The 23,943-nt window shown below is 48.1% G+C and overlaps 1 protein-coding gene across 9 annotated transcripts in view; it reads left to right on the forward strand.

Annotated features, from left to right (window-relative positions):
- RALGAPB (Ral GTPase activating protein non-catalytic subunit beta) overlaps nt 1-20,816 on the forward strand; it is a 70,167-nt gene extending 49,351 nt beyond the window's left edge. For 5 of the 9 annotated variants that reach the window (XM_080354930.1, XM_080354935.1, XM_080354931.1 and 2 more), the window contains 11 exons: nt 1,723-1,829; nt 3,297-3,449; nt 4,078-4,287; nt 5,247-5,405; nt 7,975-8,140; nt 11,113-11,235; nt 11,930-12,066; nt 12,816-12,924; nt 15,081-15,159; nt 15,653-15,801; nt 16,954-20,816. In XM_080354930.1, the coding sequence (XP_080211056.1) occupies nt 1,723-1,829; nt 3,297-3,449; nt 4,078-4,287; nt 5,247-5,405; nt 7,975-8,140; nt 11,113-11,235; nt 11,930-12,066; nt 12,816-12,924; nt 15,081-15,159; nt 15,653-15,801; nt 16,954-17,147 (1,586 nt within the window). In that variant the 3' untranslated portion in view covers nt 17,148-20,816. Of the gene's footprint in view, nt 1-1,722; nt 1,830-3,296; nt 3,450-4,077; nt 4,288-5,246; nt 5,406-7,130; nt 7,573-7,974; nt 8,141-11,112; nt 11,236-11,929; nt 12,067-12,815; nt 12,925-15,080; nt 15,160-15,652; nt 15,802-16,953 lie in introns of those variants that run through there. The other 4 variants (XM_080354933.1, XM_080354936.1, XR_013922925.1 and 1 more) reach the window with 4 other exon arrangements.
- The last annotated feature ends 3,127 nt before the right edge of the window (nt 20,817-23,943 follow it).

Raw genomic sequence — 23,943 nt, forward strand, 5'->3', positions numbered from 1 at the left:
GGTTGATGGGACACCTTTATGCTTGCACAGTTGCTTTTGCTTGGTTTAGGTCTCATGTTACTAAATATTTCAGTGAGTGCTTCCAGCTCAAATTATTTAATTGCTTAGGAGCTGTTATAATGTTCCTGTGTCCACCCTGTTCTATCAATGACACCTGCTGTAAAGGAGATCTGTCACAGCTGAATCTAACTTGCTTCAGCCTCATGTTTTCACCATCAAAAATTCATATTAAAAAAAATCTGATATTAAATTACGTGATGCTTTGAATTGGATAACTGATCCCCCATGAGTCTTCATGTATCAAAGCATTACCTAACAGAGTAGATTAAAATTCTCTTTATGCTCTGTTAGTTTAAGACTAATGTCTGTTAGATCTGCTGCTCTGCCACAGATATATTCTCCTCATCTATGGACAGGATGGAGTCTAGATACTAGCCTTGAAAACAGACTGCACAGAACCTCCTGAACTGGCTACAGGAAGTTGTTCTTTTGAGTTGTGCTGCAGCCTGGCTGGGATCGCTGCACGGATCTCGCAGCAGGTGCTGGCGCTGGCAGCCTCTGCCACGCATCACCCGCAGCTCGTGCTGGCACAGCGTGTTCCTGACCCGGGTGCAGCAGAGCGTGCTAGAACGGCCAGGCAGCTCTCACCCTTACTCTGCCTCTGCTAAATGCATTGCTGAGGTATCCTGTAAACTGTTAGAATCTCAGGTTAGATTATTTTTTTCTTGCTGTGCATAACGTATAATTCAAAGGGGATTTGTCAATAAGATTAATTGCAGTAATGCACAAGTTCATCAGGTCACTTTTGAGGCAGATCACTGACGTGGGTGACTGTGGGGAGCCAGTTTGGTTTGTCCATATGTGCTTATATAGCTGTGCTGTGCCCTGTGCTTTCCCTGAAATCCTGGGTAAGGAATATATATCTGCTAGTTACCTGGTGGTGTCAATCTGTGGTTTACATGTGCAAAAGATAAATATAAATAATTTTGAAAAGAAAAACTGTCGAGGTATGATGATCCCTCTTCTAAGGTGGCTAATATCAGTGGCCTTTTAAGTCTCAAGACTGCAGTGTTAAAACTCATTGTGCAAGTTAAAGCACCTCAGGAATCTGCAGCCAACCCTCCTGCTGTGAACAAGGTCAGCACAGAACTCGGAGCAGGACAGCACAGCCCGACATTGTCCGAGGAGGCCTGGAAAACCTGTGAGGACAGCTGCTGTGTCCCTGCTCCTTGCGGGGCAAAACTTGCCGCAATATGGAGTCAGAACCTTCCCCTGTCTTAGCTTGGCCATTATCTCTTGTCCTTCCGCTGTTGTGTCTGTTATTTGTGTGGGACCTTTACAGAAGGTCATGGAAGGATCATGGAAAGTGCGTCCCCATATGGTCTTACCAGAACACTCAGTGGCCAGACAATCTTTTTTTATTTCCTGGAGATAAGTTGGAGAGAAACAGTGATCTGCATGAATTTGCATGAAAGTTACTTTTAATGGTGAAACGAAGTTGGCAGTTATTGAACAGACCCCAGAGCAGAGCAGCAGCTCCTGCTGCAGAGAGCAGCGTTACTTGCTCCACACCAGGAGTTGTCTTTGGGGTCAGGGAGGAATCAACCTTGAAAACAAAACCTCTGACATCATGCCTGCGTTTCTTTCTGGTTAAATTATCGCACAGTGAACTGTTTGCCATTTATGATGATGTGTTATTCTCTTCACCCATGTGCTTTGCAGATGACTCTTTCCCCTCGGTCACGGTTTTGATCCGTGGGACATCTGGAAGATTTGCATGGGCCCAGCAACTCTGTCTTTTACCAAGAGGAGCTAAAGCAAATCAAAAGGTCTCTATCAAAGCCCGTAAAGAAATCTTTAACTTAGAGATGTTCAGCAGAAATTCCACTAATGTGAGACAGCCCCACAGAGCTGGTGATTATACATTAAGGCTGAGCCACGGGGCCGTTAGCTGTAGGTAATGTGACACATCTCTGGTGACTCTTTACGACTTGTGATTAATATTAAATACAGGCTGTGAAAGTGCTGTTGTCTCCTAGACTTGTTTAAGGGGAGGGGGCATTCTCCTTTTTTTTCTGAAAGCATCTTCTGAAGTGCAGGGGCAATGGACGGTGCATTTAGTGAGTAGGCACGAGTGGTGATGCTGATTTTAGGACGTCAGACAAAGCCCTTGCAGCAGAGGGAGCACAGTCTGGAGGTGCAGAGCGAGATGCTGCAGAGGGAACAGCGATTCAAGCTAGAAAGCTGAACATTGCAAAGAAGGCTGCAAACCTGCTGTGAATAAAAGTGTTATCTAAGTGAGCTCTGGAGAGGAGCAGTGGAGGAGAAATACCCCGATCTCATTTTATAGTGAAATCTCTTATTGCAGTTGTCTAGTGGAGCATGTCCTTGTGTTATCAACATTTCTGTCTGTTTGTGAACTTCTGCAAATCTTTGAACTCTTCATGTGGCCCTCGGTAAAATAAAGGGAATAATCCTGTGTGTGCAGTGAGGGCCCGTGAGCCTCAGCGGTGCTGTTCCTGCTGGGTGAAGTGGTCTCTGGGCAGCCCGGGAGCCGTGCTGACCAGCTTTAAGGGAACTTTTCCAACTTAAAAGCATTCTATACCTTTAACAGATTTGCCCTTTTGAAGCACGATTGTTAGTAAATACATTTATAAAGCAGCACTCAAGATGTAATTAAAGGTCTTGCTTGGTTGGACCTTATGCACCTGCAAATCTGCACCTAGATCTTTTGTCGCTTTCATTGGTAACTTCAAGTGTTGGATTACATACTAACAATTTAGAACATGATGTAGTAACAACATCCAAATTACATTACAATACATTACGTGAGCCCTTTTTGTATTCCCTCGGTTCATCTTGCTTCTGACCTGCAGCATCGCTGCTGTTCTGTTCCATGACTTCTCACCTTGGCTTCTTGTGATCATCGTAGTCAGCAGGGTTAAAACGGAGGCTTCTCAAACACTTGGGAGTTTTTGCTCAGTACAGTTCAAATGGGCAGAAAATAAGATGTAGCCGTGTTAGCTTGCCATTGTATTGCAATTTGCAGCCACCTAGATGGTAAGCAGGGTTCACATGTTCAGGAGTGCAGCCACCAAAATGGGCAGAACAGTGTCTCTCTTAAAATTTACAGCCACATTTTTAATACAAGTCTATTAGTTTAAAGTCTTTAGTGAATGTTTTTGAATGATGGATTGGTGTACCTCTAGTGGTGAAGGGGAAGGGAATGTTTCCAGTCTATCATTGTCTAGTGCCGTGATGCCTTGAATTTAAAAGCTATCCCCCTTTTTTGTCAGACTTTTGTGCCAGAACCTCGACCAGCCCCTAAAAATGACGTTGGACTGAAATACAGTGTGAAGCATCGCCCCTTCCCTGAAGAAGTGGACAAGATCCCGTTTGTGAAAGCTGACTTGAGCATTCCTGATTTACATGAAATTGTGAATGAGGAAGTAAGTAACTTTCAGTCTCTGACTGAATTTTGTTCTGGGGGTTTTTGTCAGTTCATGAATCACACACTAATGTCTCACTGTAAATAATTTTACTCTTTAGCTTTACTAGTTTCATATTAATGCAATAATAACCTCTGCAGACTAATGCAGGCTGTGCACTCCTCCAGGAAGAGGGCGATGCCTTGGATGTGTTTGATGGGAGATGCTGCTCAACGTGTTTTATCAGGGATCTTGGTGTTGCTGGGAAGCAACGACTTGCCTTTTGTTGCTGCTTCTGGGGAAATGGAAGGGAAGGGTTTTTTGAGACCTTCTGGGGAGGAGAGGGGTTTGTGTCTCAAACATATTTTAAAGTTTCACAGTGCCAAATGTGGTTTAGTTTCTGTTCACTTAAAGGGAGATGCTGCAGCTGATTCTGGATACACAAATTGGCAATAGCTCTCCCATGCAGACGGGGCGTTCAGACGTTCACTCTGTAACGTTGCAAGGCCTTGTTGCCGGTGCTTTAGCAAACCTCCCCATGGTGAAGGTGCAGCTGCTGCTGCACATGTGACTTACAGCTTCCCTAAACATTGGAGCTGTTCTCTTAGCGTATCTCGGTGGAATCAGTGTTTCACGCAATGTTTTTCAGCTCGAAGAGCGGCACGAGAAGCTGAGGAATGGCATGGCCCAGCAGATCCTTTTCGAGGCCTCCATCGATCAGAAGAGTGAAGAGGAGTGGCGGAAGAAGAGCTTTCCCGATCCGGTCACGGAGTGTAAGCCCCCGCCGCCCGCACAGGAGTTCCAGACAGCGCGCCTGTTCCTCTCTCACTTCGGGTTTCTCTCACTAGAGGCATTGAAGGTGACCTCATACTTCTTAGTGTTGTGCAAATGCCCTCAGTACCCACATGGGCTGACCTGGCAAAAGAAGAAAAGTACTTTTTGTTAGTGGAAGATCTCCTGTGTAATTCCAGCTATCGTTAAGCTGTAGTCTAATCAAGTGAAGGGCTGGATTCCCCTCTTCCAGGGCTGTGAAAGGCCGTGCCTGGAGCTGAACACGCTCTGAATAGGTGGCTGTATCTTTATTTTTGCAGTGGGTACATGAGCTGTCACATTCACATGTTCATACTTGAAATCATTCCCCCAACTTCAGTTAGGTTTTGGGTGGTATTTTGTTTCTGAAACATGGCTGTCTGAGAAGTTTTGCTCCAGCTGTGATTGTGCTGAAGTGGTTTAATCATATAGAAACACTCAGGAATAGCCATTGGTTGTACTTTTTAAAGTTAAAATAACAACAGTTTATAGAGGTGATCCATATTCTTAATTTGAAATATGACATTTAACCTGTGGGTTCTCCCTTGTATTTGCCGCATTTCCTCCCAGAAAACCATCAACAAGGACAATGGAGCTTTTGCAAAAATGATGTCTAAAAAGTACTTAATATTTTACATATCATTGGTATATAAGTTAGTATGAAACTACACATGTGACTGTGTATAGCTGTGATATTTGGAAAGTGGCTGCTGCTTTTGTTGTGGCAGCTAGCACTGCTTTTAAGCAAAATGTCATGTCTGTTTTGCTGGCAAAATACCATTTTTATTTAATGAGGAGAGGAGAATGCAACAAATTGTCAAACTGTTATGCTCACTGTTACTCATTTACAGTAACAGGGTTATATTGCATCAGGAATTTGTGTATGATTTTGCTCTTAGGAGAAAAGGGAGATTGTCTGTTTATATTTTAATGGATTATTATTGAAGCTACAGAGACCTTTTCAGTTACGAAAGATGTTTAAGCTGCTGAAGTCTGTTTATTGTATAGGAACCTGCTAACAGTCGTCTACCTCCTCACCTGATTGCACTTGACTCTGCTCTTCCTGGGTTTTTTGATGACCTTGGCTACTTGGATTTACTACCGTGCCGTCCTTTTGATACCGTGTTCATTTTCTACATGAAGGCAGGCCAGAAAACGAGCCAGGAGGTGAGTGCAAGTGGAGGGTGCCAACTAGCCTGTATTGTCTTGTGTCGAGTAATCCTCACGTGAATAAAGCATCATTGCTAATGAGTGGAGCATCAGAACCGGGGGGCCTAGGCTTTGTGTTTATTCACAGTGTGAGCTGTAACAAGTCACTGCAAACTCTTTTCTGTAGATTGAAGCACGTTACCCACATTTAGGATTTTTATCACATCTTTTTAATATATATTTTTATAGAGAGGGTATATATTAAAGATATTTGATCTGTCCTTATTGTTCTTATTTGTAGAGCTCAAAGATTCATATCAGAAATGCACTTCAGCTTTGTTGGCTGAGCTTGCAGGGAAGGTTGCAGTTGGTTCCAGGAATGTGCAAAGTCCAGGTGGTTTGGTTTGATTCTGATGTTAAACACATGTTAAAGGAACTTGCAGAAAGCAAGTAAGAAAGTATTATTGCACTGTAAGTCTTTACGTGATACTGCTTACATTCAAACGCAGTTAGGTTAATCAGGTTAATTTGTGCAAATCTAAATCATGACTTCTTTAGACTGTGACCTAGAAAGAAACTCACTAAGACAGCTTGCGGGCTTGTTAGAAAAGGTTGTATCTGTGGTACCTTCTCCTCATTCCATTCACAACTCTCATAGCAAAGACTACAAGTGTAGCTTCCATAATAAATTATTGTCGCATCTCCTCGTGTCACTGTGAACGTACAGTTGACAGAACACTGCAGTGCCTTCTGCTTCGGCATGGAATTCACTAGTTCTTGAAACCAGGATCGTTCTGTTTGACTCTTCAAGTTGCCGTTCAGAGCAGCTGGTGCACGGTCTGTCCATCTCCAAAGTTGCTGCAAAGCAAGATACACCAGTTTGCCCTCCAGCCGGGATGTGCCCTCGCTGAGCCAGCAGAATGCTTTTTTCCCATCTGATGCTCATATGCTCTTATGGATTTAGACAGCTGAGATTACTTAGTCCTGCAGAACTTGCTTGCCTTTGGAAACCCAATTAGCGTGGGGTTTGCCGTGTAGGTTTAATAAAAAAATTTAGCCTTTCAGCTCATGTCTCTATGAACCTGAGCGGAGGGAGACACTGGTACTGCTCCCGCCTGTGGAAGGACTGGTGGCTCATTTCTGTCCTGTTTGGTTTTCAATATTGACGGGAGAGAGAGATCGAAGCGCAGCTGTGACGGGCTCTGCTGTGGGCAGGGCCGTGCCTGCGAGTGCCGGTTCATGCCACATCAGCTCGCAGAGGTGACCCCGCGCTCCTGTCCTGGGGAGAGATGAGAGCTGCTGTATCTGCTGCCGCACAGCCCACGGTAGTGGCCTCTGGCCTGCTGGGGATTGTGTTAGGCCCCCTTTTGAGAAGGGTCTCATGGCATTTATTTATACAGGGTAATGAAACTGCCTGAACACTTTTTGCATTGTTATACTTCACATCATTAAGTGTCCTTTGTAAATACCCCATTGTCCTTGTTTTACTATAAATTCTTCTTTTGAATGGTCTCAGGTATAAAACCATATAGTTGTATAAAGCCTGAGCTTGCCTATTTTCTGTAATTGCCTTCTGAACTGCACTTGATCCATTCTGAAGCACAGCTATGACTTCTGCATGCTCAGTAATGAGAATAATAGTAATATTTCAGTGCAGCATGTCTGGTCACTGCTGAATATTGAATGAGGCATTAGGATGGGGTGCCAGGGCCACATGGATATGAGGAGCCTCCTGTCTGGCAGCTTCTCCTCCCAGCACGTGATGCTGCAGCGTCTGCCCTGCTGGAGCCTGCGTCCCCGCGTCCGGCCCCGCACAAACCGAAACCAGAGACGCTCCTGCCACAGAACAGATTCTCTCGTGGTCCAGAAAGGAGGAATGTGTTGCACAGCATTGACTGTTCCACGAGTCCCAGTGGTTCTGCTAGGCCAAATCACAAACCATCCATGTCACCTTTGTGCCATTTGGTGAAGGTCTCAGCTTGGCCACAATGAGATAAAAGTTGCCTTTGGATGTGGAAACATCCCAGATCACTATAAGAAGTAGGACTGAGGCTCAAAGTGAAGAGCGCAGTGTGACATCTGGTTAAAGTGCGTGCTCAATCCTGCTGGACGTGGTTTTGCAAAATCTGTTTTGTAATTTAATGTGTGGTGAGGCCTGACTACTAAATCACTGCATGTCGTGTATAGGTGAGTAGTGATAAAATACCTTTCTCCTAAAATTTCACCCCAGTTTAGTAGTGAAAATTGTCTATAAAATTCTCATGTTACATTTGGTGCTAATGCAGATTCTGCACTGAACAGTTCTGTGGTTTATCCCTGATGAGTAGATAAATCTAGTTTCTAGCAGTTTGATAACTGTTTTACAGGCTTTGGCAACGATGGCAGAAAGACAAGGTGATCAAATAGGCAGAATGGGAGGATGCAGGGCAGCAGGGAGCAGCGTCTGTGTAGAAAGTCTGGGGTTCCAGGCTTGTTGACCAGCTATATTTGGGCAAAACCACAAAATTTGGATTTTAAAAAGTGGGGGAGGAAGAGAGCTGCTTCCTGGAGTCTCCTGTGTCTACCAGGGTGCTGCTGGTTGTTTCAGATCCTGAAGAACATGGAGTCTTCCAGAATTGTGCAGCCGCACTTCCTGGAGTTCCTGCTGTCCCTGGGCTGGTCGGTTGACGTGGGGAAACACCCGGGGTGGACTGGCCACGTCTCCACCAGCTGGTCCATCAACAGCTGCGATGACGAAGAGGGACCTGAACAAGGTAAGACACAGTAACTGATGTGATATCAAATTCAAATAACTCCTTTAGGAGACAATTAATTTAAAATTTCTTGCTCCTGGTTACCTTTCTAAGCATTTGCTTAGAGAAAGGAACGTGTAAATATTAAGCTTCAAGTCAAAGTGATCAAAACTAATGTCTGTTTGTTATTGGAAGTAGCCTCAGCAAGAAGCCCCTGTGCTACATTTTTAGCAGACTTGGTGAGTCTTTAATCTATTATCCAAAAGCAGCGTTCAGGTGAAAACGGCTACAGATTGTGCTGCATATTGGCAAATAGACTTAAAATACTGTGTGATTTTAGTGTCCTGTAAGTAGATGAAATGAGATGTTGACTAATAAGTGAACCTTGTGCTCGTGCTTGGTAGGAAGGGATGAAAACAAGCTGCTGTTTGTAGGTCACGGTGGTTGGAGCCCACACACACTCTTCTGTCCTGTTTAATTTACTCTGCATTTTTCCACTAGAGCAACTCCTCCTCCGGGCTTGTTGTACCCCGCGCTCTCCCCATTCTGTCAACCAAAATGATCCTCAGGGCAGAGAATGCTGCCCAGGGCGCTGAACTGGAGCTTGGCTGCGTTTCTGCCTTGAACAACTTAATGGGATTACCTGAGATTAGGGTTCAGTGCGGTGCATGGTCACTGCTGCGAGGGTCAGGCCTTTCTTGGTGAGCTTCAGAGCCTCTGCTATGGGCACATGGAGGCGCTGGACAGGCCGGTCCAGCTTGTTCGTTGTGTGTGATGTGGTGTTTGCGTCAGGCGCAGCACCGTTCGTGCTGCAGTTGCTGAAGCAGTGATGTTGCTCTTGCCCTTCACTGTGCTTCGGAAATGCTCTTCAGTGTGGCCAGCCGAAGGCTTCTGTGTTCATGTGTAGAATAAAACTGGAAATGCTGGGGAGAGGTGAAGAGAACAGAGGCAAGGCTTTCTCTGAACAAGTCAGGGCAGGTATAAACGGGCCAGGTCTCGGTTTGGTTTTCCTGTGAGGACGGGTCAGACGGGGAGCAGAGCCCTCCCCTTCCCGGGCCGTGTCCGTGCGGCGGTGTGCAAGGCCGTGCTCTGAATTAGTGAAGTAACTTGTTTGAACGTGGGCTTTTGAACTTGGGTTTTTTTCAGCCATTTGGATTAGGTTGTAGACCACCGAATAGTTGAATTAATTCAGCAAGTTGGGGGAAGAAGGAACAGAAGCATTCAGGGATGGGGGGGCTTCTTCTAATCTGGTTCTGCTGGTGGAAAATCCATGAGTGGAGTTGTAAATTTAGCAAGCAATGGCTAAAAACCTGAAATTGTAGATTTGAGGTAGACTTGGACCAACTGGTAGGGATTGCTCACTTTGTTTTGTCCTCCAATCTTTACTATGACTAAAGCTATTTATTTTGTTAAATGTATTTTCTCGTTGTGGACAGCTCTGATGATTAAAAACCTATTCATGAGTCTGGTGTCCTGGCTGGTACCAGCACTGGTGTGGCCAGCGGGCCCAGGGCAGTGACCGTCCCTGTGCCAGACACTGGGGAGACCAAACTGCGAGTCCTGGGGGCCGTTTTGTGCCCCTCAGGCCAAGAAAGGCCTTGAGGTGCTGGAGTGAGTTGAGAGAAGGGAACGGAGCTGGTGAGGGGCTGGAGCACAAGTGTGATGGAGTGGCTGAGGGACCTGGGGGTTCAGCTGGAGAACAGGAGCTGAGGGGAGACCTTCTGATCTCTGAACTGCCTGAAAGGAGCTTGGAGCCAGGGGGGTCGGGCTCTGCTCCCCAGGAACAAGCGCCAGGAGCAGAGGAAACGGCCTCAAGTTGCGCCAGGGGAGGTTGAGGTTGGATCTGGGAACAATTTCTTCCCCAAAGGGCTGTGGGGCATTGAACAGGCTGCCCAGGGCAGAGCTGGAGTCACCATCCCTGCAGGGCTGGACAGACATAGATGAGGTTCTTGGGTACAAGGGTTAGAGGTACACTTGGCACTGTTGGGTTAATGGTTGGACTTGATCTTAATGGTCTTTTCCAACCTGAATAACTCTATGATTCTAGAATAGCTTTCAGTGAGACACGATGAAGATAAATTCACAGGCATGTACTTTGCTTTTGGAGGCGTGCAGATGAACAAAACCAAAGAAGTTCTTGAACAGTTGGGTTGGGCTGTGGTGCTGCTCCCCGAAAGCTGTGGGCTGGGGTGCAGGGACGCTCCCCAGGTGGTGGCGCACAGCTCGGGGGCTCCTGTGAGCTGGATTTCACTGATCCGCTGGTTTTGCTGAGGCAGCTGTCCCAGGATCCCTCCTGTAAACTGGATCAGAGAAGCAATTTGGCTTAAAGGCCCTGCTAGTGTTTCTGGCGGTGGTATGGGGAAAGACAGTGTGTGAGTGGGGAGGGGAGTGTTTGTACTTTACTTACAGCATTGCTGCACCAGATAATTGTTTTTCCTCTGTACTGTGAGGGCCTGATGCACTGGCCAGCTGTGCCGAGGGAATGAATGGGGTGAGAACAAGGCACTTTGGGTCTGATTCAAAAAGCCTTTTTCTAACTCTCCTTGGCAGAAGAAAATTCATAGAGGAGAGTCTGTAGAAACTGGCTCGAATGCTGGAATAGACTGAAATGTTAGAACCCTCTGGATATCGATGACTCACTGAATGAAGTCTGCTAGAGGGAATGGTTAGAAATAGCTACTAGTTGAATTCTTGTGGCAGATGTGCTTACTAGACTACTCAGTCTGAGGGAAATAGGGTGTGCAGTACAATGGATATATGTTCAAAATAAATCTTCTCCCAAGCCACAATGCCGTTTCCTTCCAGATAACAAAGTTTATCTGAGAATGGTTGTTAGCCATGGGATTTGACTGTGAAATCTTCTGACTTTAAAATGAGATTTGTGTGATTTCTTCTCATTGATTGTACCTTGTCTATGGAAGTCTTCCCCCGAGGCAGTGTGGAAAGGAGTAGAGCTTCCTTTTGACTAAGCTTTCCTTTTGTGTCCATTGCAGATGATCTAATTATTTCAGAAGATGTCGGGGCAAGCATCTTCAACGGGCAGAAGAAGGTGTTGTATTATGCGGATGCCCTGACGGAAATAGCTTTTGTTGTCCCGTCACCAGTGGAGTCCCTCAGTAAGATCACTTTGTACAAGCTGTTTCCAAAAACCAAAACAACATTATCTTTTGTGTTGGAGAGCTTTTTCAGAAGCAGGACCTAAACAAGCTAACCAGTTGTGTGTTTAGCAAGACCCTTGTCAGAAAGCTGCTGATGTTTAAATTACAACATGCTAATCCTTAGACTCCTTCCTAAGGTGGTATCTGTCCTGGGCCCCTTTTTCTCAGTCTCAGTGTCAGTGTCTGTGTGGGTTTGTTGCTGTTACCCTGAGTGTGTCAGGTTGGACGTGTGGCTCACCATTGTTTATCCCGTCCCGCCTTGCACATGGAGCAGCACGTGCACAGCTGCTCGTGGTGAGCAGCACTGTTCATGACATCTTTTGCACGCTAAAACCAGTGTGCAAAAGCTCCCTGGAATAAAAGGGTGTGAGGAAATGATGGCCGTAGGAAGGAGGAGACTGCGTTCCGTAGGGAATGGATGGGACGCTCTGAACCCATAGGCAGCGCTTTCTCGCAGTCTGTTTCAGGGATAACTGGCAGTTCTGCTGCTGGATCCTCTTCCTGCTTTGGAGTGCTGTATGGACTTGGCCGTAAATCTGTGTGTTCAGTTTCAAAACCCTTACAACCTTTTTTACTTTCCAAACCTTACATATGGTGAGAGCTTAAGATTTTGGCAGAAGACAAAACCCACCTTTGTGCCTCTGGCTTACAGCTGATTCACTGGAAAGCAATGTCTCTGACCAAGAAAGCGACTCCAACTTGGATCTCCTGCCAGGAATACTGAAGCAGCAGTCTCTGACGCTCGAGCTCTTCCCCAATCATGCAGACAATCTTAATCCCTCCCAGCGGGTAAGGCAAAACTTGCATTGAAAAATGGCATTGATGGTATATGATTTGGTTTCCTACTATTTGGAGCTCCTTGTTCCTAGCCATTAATCTCTTTAACATCTGGTTTGGTCCTGCCAGAATTTGCACCTGCAGCAGGAGTTGATAAGATTACATTAATTAAAAAAAAAACTTTAAAATGTTAAGTAGTAATAGTTTGCTTACTGAAATCTTGAAGTGCGTGCAGGAAAACGTATACGCAGTATTTACAAAGTAATTCAGACTCAAATCTGTGCTTGGAAATTTAGGATGGGTAGACACTGGTTCCACTTTTCATACCTACCCAGTTGAAAATAGTGCATGTCATTTGTGCCTGAAGTATCCGATGTGGAGCTGCTTTTGTATGGCAGCAAAGCAGAAAACCATGAACCACTGTCACCGTTGGCAGAGGATTTACAGCTGCTCATTTCTTGTATAGAGTTCCCTTCCAAATGTATATTTAGATACTGCTTTAAGATCTTTGATAACATTAAGAAAAACTTAAACTATCTTTTTAAAGATCGGGTATGTTAATTTCTGTGGAATATAAATATTGTGGAGACCCAGATTCCTGTTTCTCAGGGGGTAGTTCCACTGTAGCTGCCCCATCTCAGTAGCTGGCAGAGCTTGTACCTGCCTGAGATCGGAAAGACTGAGGAGCAGCTGTGAAGATGCTCGTTGGATGCATTACTGCACTCATGACATTTGCAAATGCTACTCTTGTGTTCAAACAGCTCAGCCCTACATCCAGATCCAAGAAGGTGCCTCAGGGCCGGACCATTCCACCGATGGGACCTGAAACCAAAGTGTATGTGGTCTGGGTGGAACGTTATGATGATATAGGTGCGTAGAAGTTTTCATTGTTCACTGAAGTAACGACACGGCAGGAACCAGAGGAAGAACTCTGTTCCATTCCTCTGTAGAATGGAGATCCTTATTGATGTCTGTAACCGATGCTTTGAAGAGTCTAAGCCAGTTCTTTGATGTTGGAGGGGTGGTCCGTGGGGTGTACATGAATTGGTGGCATGTAGGTCTGTGGATTATTTTGGTTCTGGCAGTACATGTGAAATGCCGTCATGTGCCACCTCCTTAAGCTTAACACACAAGGCCAGATGTGCACCTCTGGTTTTGAGCTGCCATCTCCTCAGAGTGGATCTGTTGTTCTTTAAAATAAATGACTTCTGACACCTGCTGCTTCTCTGCTGAAGGGACTGTCTTCCTACTTGGTTTGATGGAACCTTTGAAATTCTTCTGTGTTCCCTCTTTGTGGAGGGCTGGTTTATCCTGTGCCCGGGGTGCCCGTTTCCTGCGCTGCGGTCTAGGTTCCTTTCTGCGCCTTTATCCAGGCTGGGTCCTGCTCCTCATGCTGCTTCATGTGTCGTAGTTCGGTGTTTCCTCTCTGACGCTGGGTCCTGGCTGAGCTGAGAACTCAACTTTGCCGTCCAGTGCCGGCCGTGGCATGGACAGTGGTGGCAGCTGCCTGCTGGGCTTGGGGAGCCCTGTGTCCCCAAGAGCTGCTCGTGTGCTGGTTCCAAGCCACAGCCAAAGCCCAGCAGAGCCTCTAACACTGACCAGGAACTGATACTTCATTCTACCTTTGATTTCTTATCCTGGTTCCTAGTCTGGCAGTAAGGGTGGACCTTAATTAAGCCCTTAGCTCTTCCCAGAGGAAAACAACCGCCAGAGTGGGAGCAATCAAGAGGGAGTGTAAATTCTCAGGAAGACCACTTTGTCCAAAGCACATCCTTCAGAGCTTCCCTGGGATCAGGAGGTGGATGTGAGCTTCCACAGCATCATTTCTGTATCTGACATTGGCCCAGAGGGTGTTTCTGAGCTCCAGGAGCCCCTCAGCCGCTTCAGTTACCAAACTGGTATCCCTGACCCATTTCAATCATGGGTGGTAGCTAAGGCAGCTCACTGTGGAGCCAGCAACTGTGCTACACGTGCGTGTTTCTGCTTGGCTGCTTCTTTCAGCAGCCAGAGGAGCCTCCTGGAGCTCTGGGCCTGAAGCTAAAGAGATGCATTTGTGAGCCTCAGTAAGCATGGCAGCTGGGTTTGGGGGTGGGTGGCTCTTGAAAGTGGCTCCTAGGCCAGAGGCTTTGCCTTATGCTCTTTATGTTCTTGGATTTTGCCTTATGCTTCTGGAACATCTTTGAATCCAGACAGTGGAAAAGCTGTCACTGCAGTCCGGGCTATCGCCCTGTCCAGCTGCCCGCCCTCCATCTCCAGGGACTCTACCAGCTCCAGCTTTTGTGTGCTCTTGGCATCCCAGCTCTGATGCAAAAAGGTGTTTATGGGCCTTGTACTCTTTCTATTGGAAGAGGCGTTGGCACCGTCCTGCTGTCTGAACTGCACTTTGTGAATGACCCTCAACATCTCGGTTTCTGCCCCTAAACAAGGTCATGGGAAGTGCCACATCTTCTCCAGGGGACTGAATTCTTCTCTTCCTGCACCTTCATGATCCGGTCACTTGTTACCAAGCATGTGGCAGCAGAGTTGTAGTTTATGGTGAGGATCTCCCCAGCCTGGATTTGAGGAATGGTGCCATGTTTGGTGGAGCAGGGCTCAGAACCATCCATGTGAGCGCTGGTGTCGACTGACATTCCCAGCACTGCTCTTGTGCTGGTTACAGGCGGATAGTGAAGATGCTCGTGGAATAATAACTTGAAAGCTCTTTTTGTGATTGAAGTGCTTCACCTCCTTCCTGCTTTCACTGTTCCTCTAGAGATTTAGACCTTTGGAATTGGGAGAATTGGGGTCTGGGGTGTGTTACCTCACCTGTAGAGAGCAGGATGGCTGAGGTGTCTGTCCACTCCATGAATGCTTAAGCTTAAAACCAAACACTGTGTATCACTAGCAGTGCCAGAACATCCATGGTGTAAATGCTTGAGGACCACTTGGTTTTGACTAATAAATAACCTTTCTTCGTACCAAAACAAACAAAGGAACCCCAGAAACTTGGTTACATAAACTTTATTCGGTGCATCCTCTTCTTACAGAAAACTTTCCCCTCCCTGACCTGGTGTCTGAGACGAGCACTGGTGTGGAAACCACAGCCAATAGTAGCGCTTCCCTAAGGTAAGGCTGCTCTTATTTTAATTCTTATCCTTGGTTCTCGTGGACAGCAGTTTAGGCTGCACTTCAAGAGTCAGGACTGAGATTATTTGCGCTCTCCAGCTCTCAAGGCAGCCCTGGAAACTCCAGGCAGTCACGTTAAAGACAGAGGAGCTCCCTCAGTAGTTGAAAAAATGAAGGGTTTTCACATCACTGCAGGTTAAACATAAACTAAAGAACAGAGGATGTGATTTTTCTCTGGAGTCTGTGATTGGCCGCCCTCCCGTTTGCTCCCTGTGAGGTGGGTGATGCCGCGTGCGTGTTGCGAGGCGACGGATCATAGAAACAGCAGCTGGCATAACCCAACGTCCAGAGGACGCGCACTGGAGTCCCTCTAGTTTAGCCACAACACATTTTTTAATATGCTTTTAATGCTCAAAGCGGTCATTTTTCACCTATATATTGATTAAAACTGTGCTATAAAACTGATCTAACGGTTGTGTTTTTTTCTCTTAAGATCCACCACTCCTGAGAAGGAAGTTCCTGTGATCTTCATCCATCCTTTAAACACTGGCTTATTCAGAATAAAAGTACAGGGAGCAACTGGGAAATTCAACATGGTCATCCCACTGGTGGATGGGATGATAGTCAGTAGGAGAGCTCTTGGTAAGCTAAAGATTTATAGGAACATATAATGCTTTGATTTTTTAGTGATAATAACAACGTATCTGTGAAATACGCGGTCTGGGATCTTTCATTGGAAAAAGTATTGGGCATAGCAGAACAAAATATAACAAAAAGATGCTTTTTGCAGCTCCAGTGGTAGCAGGAACAGCAGGGGGAGCAGGTGGTCAGCACTGAGTACAGCACAGCAATAGGAGTAGGAAGGGTTGGAACTTGTAATGGTGGAAGAAAAAGGTAAATGCCCATTAATTTAGATAAGAGAAATCATTTAAATAAGATAAATCAGAAATGTGAGCCTAATATTTAGCTTTGAGAGCCAAGGTGCTGGTGCTGGGTGCCTGCCAGAGGGTACTGCTGAATTTTTGGACTGCGCTGGCATGCTGCGTTTGTTCCTTCTGTTTTGGAGAGCAATTAAAAGCCACAGCAATGGAGGATTTTCTACTGTGTTCAATCAAAATACTGAACCGACTATGCAGGCGTGTGTTGACAGGGCCTGGGTGCGCTCTGCCTGTTCTCTGCTCCTGGATGGATTCATAGGTCTGTCGGTATCTGTGCTGCCATTGCCTCGGGAACTGGAAGTCTCACTCCAGTGCGAGCGATTCACAAGACAGAGCTGATGTTCATTGGATTCTTGATGGATATTGATGTGCTTTGGATCTTGTACATTACCATAAAACTAACATTGTAGGGGTCTGTTGGGGGTGACTTTCCATTTCTGGCTTTTGCATATGTAATTCGGTGGTGGGGAAACTGAAGCCAGACTGGGCCTTTAGGTGACATTTGTGAATGCAGCTGATGGCAATGGCTTGTAGGGAAAATGGATCAGGTGTGTTCTCCTAGACTTAGGCTCAGTTTTCAGCTGCGTCAGGACTATTCATATAATGAACTTTGTCTCGGCTCTAAGTTCAGCAGATGTGGTTTATGTGCAGGCAGGAATCAAGTCCTGTAAATGAGGAAGATGCTGTTCCTGTGAGAAAGTGCTTGTGAAACAGCAAAGGGTTAATGGACACTTCATTAGAGGCACATGAGTTTCGTTTTGGAATAGAATGGGGACAGAACCAAAAATTGTCTGTAGTTGCGAAGCCAGCAAAGGGCTTCAAACCTGCTTTTATTGAAATGTGATTTCTCTTTCAGGTTTTTTAGTGAGGCAGACAGTAATAAATATCTGTCGGAGAAAGAGGCTGGAGAGTGATTCATACAACCCCCCACATGTCCGCCGAAAACAGAAAATAGCAGACATTGTCAATAAATACCGGAACAGGCAGCTGGAGCCGGAATTTTATACCTCGCTTTTCCAGGAGGTTGGGCTCAAGAACTGCAACCCCTAGGTCGTTATCCTCCCAGGACAATTAGATCAGAGCTTGGTGGCTACAGTAATGAAAACAGTTAAATAACAACAACAAATCTCCTCAGCCCTCCGGAATTCAGGAAATCACATTCTAGCACAAGTCAGCAGATACCGGGTGGGAGGAATGAGGAACGAATCCAAAACATTGCAGCTGGGATATTGACTTAATTCACCTACCCGCACAAGATTACTTAATTCCAGGCTTCCTGGATGCTAGCAGCGTAATCTCTTCACCCAATCATCTATTCCAGGCTAATTAGGAACTGTAAGTGTCTCATTCTGTGAGAGGAAAACAATCAAAACAAAGCCATCTCTGCATATAAGGACGGAAAACCAAATACAAACAAACCTGCCTTCAGACATCGTGCTGTGTGGAAGGAGAAGGGAGCAGGATCCCCTGTTCCAGAGCACTACCCATCCCTGCAAGACCTCAGAGGACATCTCCAGGCCCCCTTCAGAGCTCAACAGAAGATCCTTCACCGCTTGGAACCGAAAACGAGAGGAGGGAAATTGCTTAGAAACATCAGGTCATGAAATTCATAGCCAAGAGGCTGTGTTTTCCAGCTCCCTGCGTGGCTGGGAGTGGGTCCGTCTGCGTACGAGATCTGTCCCGCTGACAGCAAACAACACCTGGAATGGCCTGACTTTCTGACACAAGTTGATACTAGATCAGCGCTCTTGGTTATATGAAAACAAGGCTATGAGTTTCAGGTCTGTTGCAAAATGTCACATTTTAATTTTAGTAGCTTGATTATTTAATTTATTTTGAAGTGTCTGTATCACCTACTCCCTGTTTCCATCAAAAACATCAATATCACTTACTTTCCTTCCATTGGATTGAAATCTCAGATTCTGGGGCTGCTTCTTGCCTGATATTTATAGCTTAAGCAGTTTTTGCAGCTTCTACAACACTTTCCAGAAGCTCCCGTTAAACAGAATAAAACAACTCAAAAAGCAAAGTCAAGGATTCTTCTTTTTCCCCATTGACTTGCCGTTCCATGAGAGCCCTTTTGGAGTGGTAAGTTAGAATAGTCTTTCTGACGCTCAGCAGCGGTGGATCCCGCTCACCCAGCTCGGGAGCCTTTCCCATTCACATTGGGGAACTCGTGTGTTCAGGACCTGAAGGACGTGCAGGGAAAAGGTGTTCAGAGCTGCAGGTTCGATATGGGGGGTGTAAAAGCTGCAGCAGGTGCTGGTGGGTTCCAGGGGCGGTGCAGCCGCGCTTGTGTCGCAGTGGTGACCCATGGGCAGTAACGCCAGCACAAGCGTCAGCAGGGACTGGGGAGATCCTCTTGTTAGTCCAGAAGTGGTTCTATATGTGTTGTGGTGATACCTGACAGTCATTTAATTCTGGTAGTTCAGAGTTACTTTTTGCAACAGGTCTGACCTGAAATAGCCTTGTTCCATTACAGCCAACCTGCCAAGGACACCCCTGCTCCCATCTTGTCGTGTGGTTTTTCACAGAGAGTTAATGTCAGCACAGGCCCCTAAAAACACACTTGAAAGGACTTTCCAGATGTCACCCGAAGGGTTTTTAGGTGCCACGTGCTTGTTGCAGGGGATGAGCACACTCGCCTCTCAGCTCGTGAGCTCTGGGTTTTGATCCAGATGAATCACAAGTGGAAAACAAACCCACGCACAGCAGACGGTGGCAGCGTGAGCGTGTTGGGCCGGGCGGCGGACGGCGGGAGCTGCGAAGGGAGCGTGGGACAGCGAAACTCCTCTGCCCAACTCAGCTTAACGCATGAACACTAAAGTTACCCGCATTTTGTATGTACCTATTGGATCTAATCAATGGCCAAACGCACTCGAGTCCACTGATTTAAAAGGCATGACTGATGCATGTGCAACAAATAAACATCCTGAGCAACCCAACGTCTGCACATCTTCAATAGCGTAACGCAACCCACGTACCGTAGCTCAGCCTGTGTTATCTGCAAAGTCATTGGTTTATATAGCAGCGAGCTGCAGAAGATGCTTCTCTGGGGCATTCAGGTGTAGTTAGTGTGCACTTAGGGAAACCCTGGATGTTTTCTGCAGAGCCCAAGATGGCCAAGGGGCGGCCTGTGCTGGGCTGAAGATGAGTCTCGGGTCCATTTCCATGTTCATCGACATGGATGTGCCACCCCCGTGAGCAGTAACGACCTGAGAGCAACACGGCTTCTCGGGGCTCTGGAAAGACAGTGACTTTGGGGCTCGTTGGTGCTGCTGATCCTGCAGCAGAGGAGCAGGCAGTTGTGGCGGGTTGGTTGGGTTTGTAAACCGGCCGGTTAACGCGTTACACGCTCGTGTATGACCTGGCCATGAGCGCCGGTGTGTGCTGTCTGGAAAGATGAACCTATGAGAAGGTCACGGTTTAGTATAGGAGTGCTGTGGTTACAAAATTGTGCTGCCATCCCACTCGGTTCGGATGCCGTGGCAGCAGTGAGTGTCCCTGCAGCCCCGTGTCCCTCCCCGTGCACCAAGAGGCCTTTGACTCTGTCCTAAAGTGTAAAACACCAGTTTGGGAATGACATCCTTGTCCTGTCAAAGCCAGTGGCCAAACCGCTGGCTTCCGCTAGTCCAGGGCACAGCCTTGAGGTTTTTCCCAAAAAGCGTTAGAGAGTTACTTCAGTTGTGATGGCAAGACCGCGTTAGACCGAATCCAGAGTTCTTTCCATCACAGAACGTTGAGTTTCCAGCTTGGCAGCTGCCGTGGGTTTGCGTTCTGTTCTTCGAGGTGACGAGGATCGGCCGCTATGTGTGTTGCGTGGGTCTGGACTCCGCGGGTGGCAGCGCTGCTAATGTCACATAATCAGTAAACAGGGACTTTCTTTTCCTAAGCCCTTTCTGTTCAGGTTCTTAGTTGTGCTGTAGCAATGGCATCCTTTGAACAGTGCAGAAAGAGGGGGGACCATCGTCACCTTGTTAAACACAGTCTTGAAACAACAGAAACTTAATAGAAGTACCTTAGTAAAGACTCTCCTTTAAAAAACGCTTTACTTTAAAACTACTTTTTGAAAAGGCATTAGAGCCTTTCAGCAAACAGGAGCTGGGAAGGACGGTGCCGGGGGCGCAGGGTGTTTGTGGGGCCGGTACCGGGTGCGGGAGCCAGGGAAGAGCCGCCCCGGCTGCTTTGCTGCTGCCCTGTGGGCCGGGTCCCTGTGGGCCGGGCTCCCCGTGGCAGGTGCGATTCCTTCCTGTGAGGTTCTGCATGCCCAGAAAGACCAGAGAACTACATTTCAATCCAACAGACACATTCGAGGTGATTTAATGATTGCGTCATTGAGTGATGTCTTTGATGGCAAACACAGACCTTTTCCACATGGGTTTTAGCAGGAGCAACTAGAAATGAGAATGCCAGATATCACATGCTTCAAATCATACACAATTTGTATGAATTTCTGTATGTTGCCAAGACGTGGTCTTTTTGTTCTTATTGTATTTTTCTGTAAATATTCCTGGCGCTAAGTTGTAAAGTAAAGGCAAAGTGTAAATATGAAGATGTGAACTATGTTCCCTTGTCTCTAGTACTTTATCTCTTATTTGTTTAGGGAAGGCACACAAAGGCTTGTTTGTATTTATGCCAATTCTTTGTCCAGGAGAAACACATCAAATATTGAATGTAACACAGTTAGTCCAATAAATTTTAAAGATTCTTATCTAGTAACTTCGCTGTTGTCAGTTTTCAATGTTTCCCGGTGCCTTTGGTTGAAGGCGTCAGCCAGCAGAGGTGTTTCCCAGGGAAGTGCCGGACGGTGATTTGCAGCTGCGACCGCGCTCCAGCGCATGTGTGAGGGACCCGCGGTGCATCTCGATGCTGAGAGCAGATGTTGAAGGGACACCTGGTGCTCCTGCGCCGCCGATGTTCTCCGGTGCTCTGGGAGCTCGTTCCTGCGGGTCCCCTCGTGGTGCAGCTGCCAGCGGGACGGCGGAGCTGCCGCGGTGAAGCCACGCGGTTAAAGCGCAGCGGGATCCTGCGGGTATCAGCAACAGCTCTGATTTCTGTGCAGAGGATAAAGGCTTTGACTTCTCTCTCAGGGGAGGAGAAGAGCTGGGCAGCAGCACGGGAGGGTCCCGTGTCCTGCAAAGGCCAATCGGGGAGGGGTCAGGAAAGCCGCGGCAGGGGTGGGTTTGTCGGTGCTCTCCGGCCAGAAAGCTGAACCACCCGCGGCCCCTGAGCCCCACGCGGCTCCCTGCTTGGGGCTGCGGTGCCTGGTCTGGCAGGACCTTGTCCGTGTGTCTCGGTGCTTTTGCGGGTGCCGGGCAGGTGTCCTGTGTGTCCCTGGCACTTCACAGCAGCTCTCGACCCTTTCTGAGCTGTTGACACGTCAGCTGGAAAAAACACTGAACTGACCATTTGAGAAACCTCAAACAGGGCAAACCAAGTGTTGGTTTTCCTGCCAGTTCCCTCTTCAGTACCTTCAGCGGGTGCCTGCTGCTCCTGGCCTCGTCGCTTCCAGGGAAGGTTGGGACAGGTCCCACACTGATCTCTGAATAATCACTGAATTAGTGATAGTTAAATCTCTCTGTGGTCCAAAAGCGCAGGGCCGGTAGCAGAGAGGGTTTGCTGGGCTTGATGTTGGAGGCCTAATGCTTTCTTCTTCTCTACAAAGGAGGCAGAAGGTGCTGGACAGTGGTCCATCCTGTTCCACAGGGGCTGGGAAACCTCGGCTGTCCTGCCTAGGGGGAGCTCCCCGCAGGAATGGGAGCTGGTGGGGGGCTGAGGGTGCCCTCCCAGCCCAGGGTCCCCCGGAGGAGGGTGTTGAGGGACCGGTCTCTCTTGGGAGAGCGGAGAGCTCAAGGGTCTTGGGTTGCAAGTGCCTTTTCATCAGCAGAGCCCCGGGGGTGTGTAGGGGTGAGCGGGGCGGCTGCGAGCCAGCCCAGGAGCTCAGAGGCACCTCCGGCACCTTGGGGGCGAGAGCCCGGCTGGAGCAGCACTCACAGCCCTTTGGGTGCCCTTTGTATTATTAAAGCTCCTCCCAGGCACCAAAGAGAGTCACAAAACTGCTGTAATACACCAGGTGATTGCTGTAAAAGCAGGAGTACCAAATCCAGGGATGGAGACAGGAGCGGCCGCAACGTGGAGCAGCCCAGGGATGGTCAGTCTCACCCTCTGCCATGGCCAGAAATTAGAATTGAATTTCCAGTTTTCTGCTAATTGAGGGGAGCTGCTCCGTGCGGTGCACAGCAGCCGGCAGCACCCCGTAGATGTCCCCCATGCTCACAGACGTCCCCCTGCCCAGCCTGGGTGAGCAGAGGGCCCGGGAGCTTTGCCATGGTGGGTGCAGAAGAGACGTCTCATCCCCAGTGCCCTTCACCCTCCTCTTCATCAGCTCAGCTCCTATACATGTGCTGAGCAGAAGCAGGAGAAAGTCCGCATGCCGGTGCCCGAAACACCCATTTTTCTTGCCGCAGCACGGCTAATTTTGACAACAAATGGAGCCAAATTGCATTACAAATAATTTTCCAGGGTAAAATGTAATTTAGTTACTGCTTTAGGCTGAGAAAATATTATTTGGCTGCTGGCAGTGAACAAGTGTGTGTCAGGAGGGGCGAGAGGCTGAAGGTGGAGCTGGGCTGAGCCGTGACTGCAGCGTCTTCCAGCGCACCCGCCTTGGCAGTGGGTGCCCACAGGGTGTCCCTGGGCTGTGGGTGCTGGTGGGGTGTCCTCAGGCCAGGCTGATACTGATGGGGTGTCGCTGGGCTGTGGGTGCTGATGGGGTGTCCCCAGGCCAGGCCGATGTTGATGGGGTGTCCCTGGGCCGTGGGTGCTTATGGGATGTCCTCAGGCTGATGCTGATGGGGTGTGCCTGGGCTGTGCTGGTGCTGCCAGAGCATCCCTGGACCAGGTCAGTGCCACTGCAGTGTCCCAGGCCACATCAGTGCTGCTGGGATGTCCCTGGGCTGTGCCGGTGGCACTGGGATGTCTGTGGGACATATTGTCAGGACACCTCAGGGCTGTGGGGACAACTGGGGCATCCCAGGATTGTGGGCTGGGTCATCGCTATGACAACAGGCCCCATCACAGCATCAGGGAGGGGGGCAGCACGTTGCCATGGACACCAGGAGCATCCCAGAGGTCTCAGCGCTGGTTTTCGGCTGGGGCGATGCTGTGGCTTTGCCCCTCGTCCCCGGCGCTGCGCCAGGAGCTGCGGGTGGGCCCGGGGGCCGGGGCAGGCGCACCTGGGCACATGCGAAGTCCAAACCCGCTTTCTGCCTCCTGCGAGAGCCGCGTTGTTTTCAGCGTTGTTGTAGGTGCTGTGTGGGGAACACCCGCCCCACACACACAGCTCTGCCCTGAGCCAGGAGTGCGCTGGGAAGGGCTCACGCAGCACAGCGCTGGGGCTCTCGCCGGGTTTTCACACAAAGGGGTTACTGGGAAAGGCAGCAATGGGCCGGTTCACCCCGGTGGCAGAGGGGATGGTTCGCTGGGCTGCCCCGGAGCCGGCTCGTCGCGACCGGAGGAGCCTCGGTGCATCGGCACCGCCACCACCGTCCCCAGCTGCCGGGGAACAGCTGCTTTGGGGAGACTCTAAGGAACATTTAACAAAAAACTGTTGTTTTTACATAACTGAGGACCTGGCGCCTGACCCCAGGAGGGGGAAGGACCAAGAGACATTGGACTATGGATCCTTAATGTAAAACACAGTCCCTTCCCAGAATATATACTAATACTTGTATACATACTGACACCTGTATTTACAAATTAATTTGGGAGAGAAGTGTAATCAAAGTGCCAGGAATCCATATCTTAAATAGATTGATAAGGGGAAGGGTATTGTGTGCGTCAGGAT

The sequence above is a fragment of the Nesoenas mayeri genome (genome assembly GCF_963082525.1).
Source record: "Nesoenas mayeri genome assembly, chromosome: 16".
NCBI lineage: Eukaryota > Metazoa > Chordata > Aves > Columbiformes > Columbidae > Nesoenas > Nesoenas mayeri.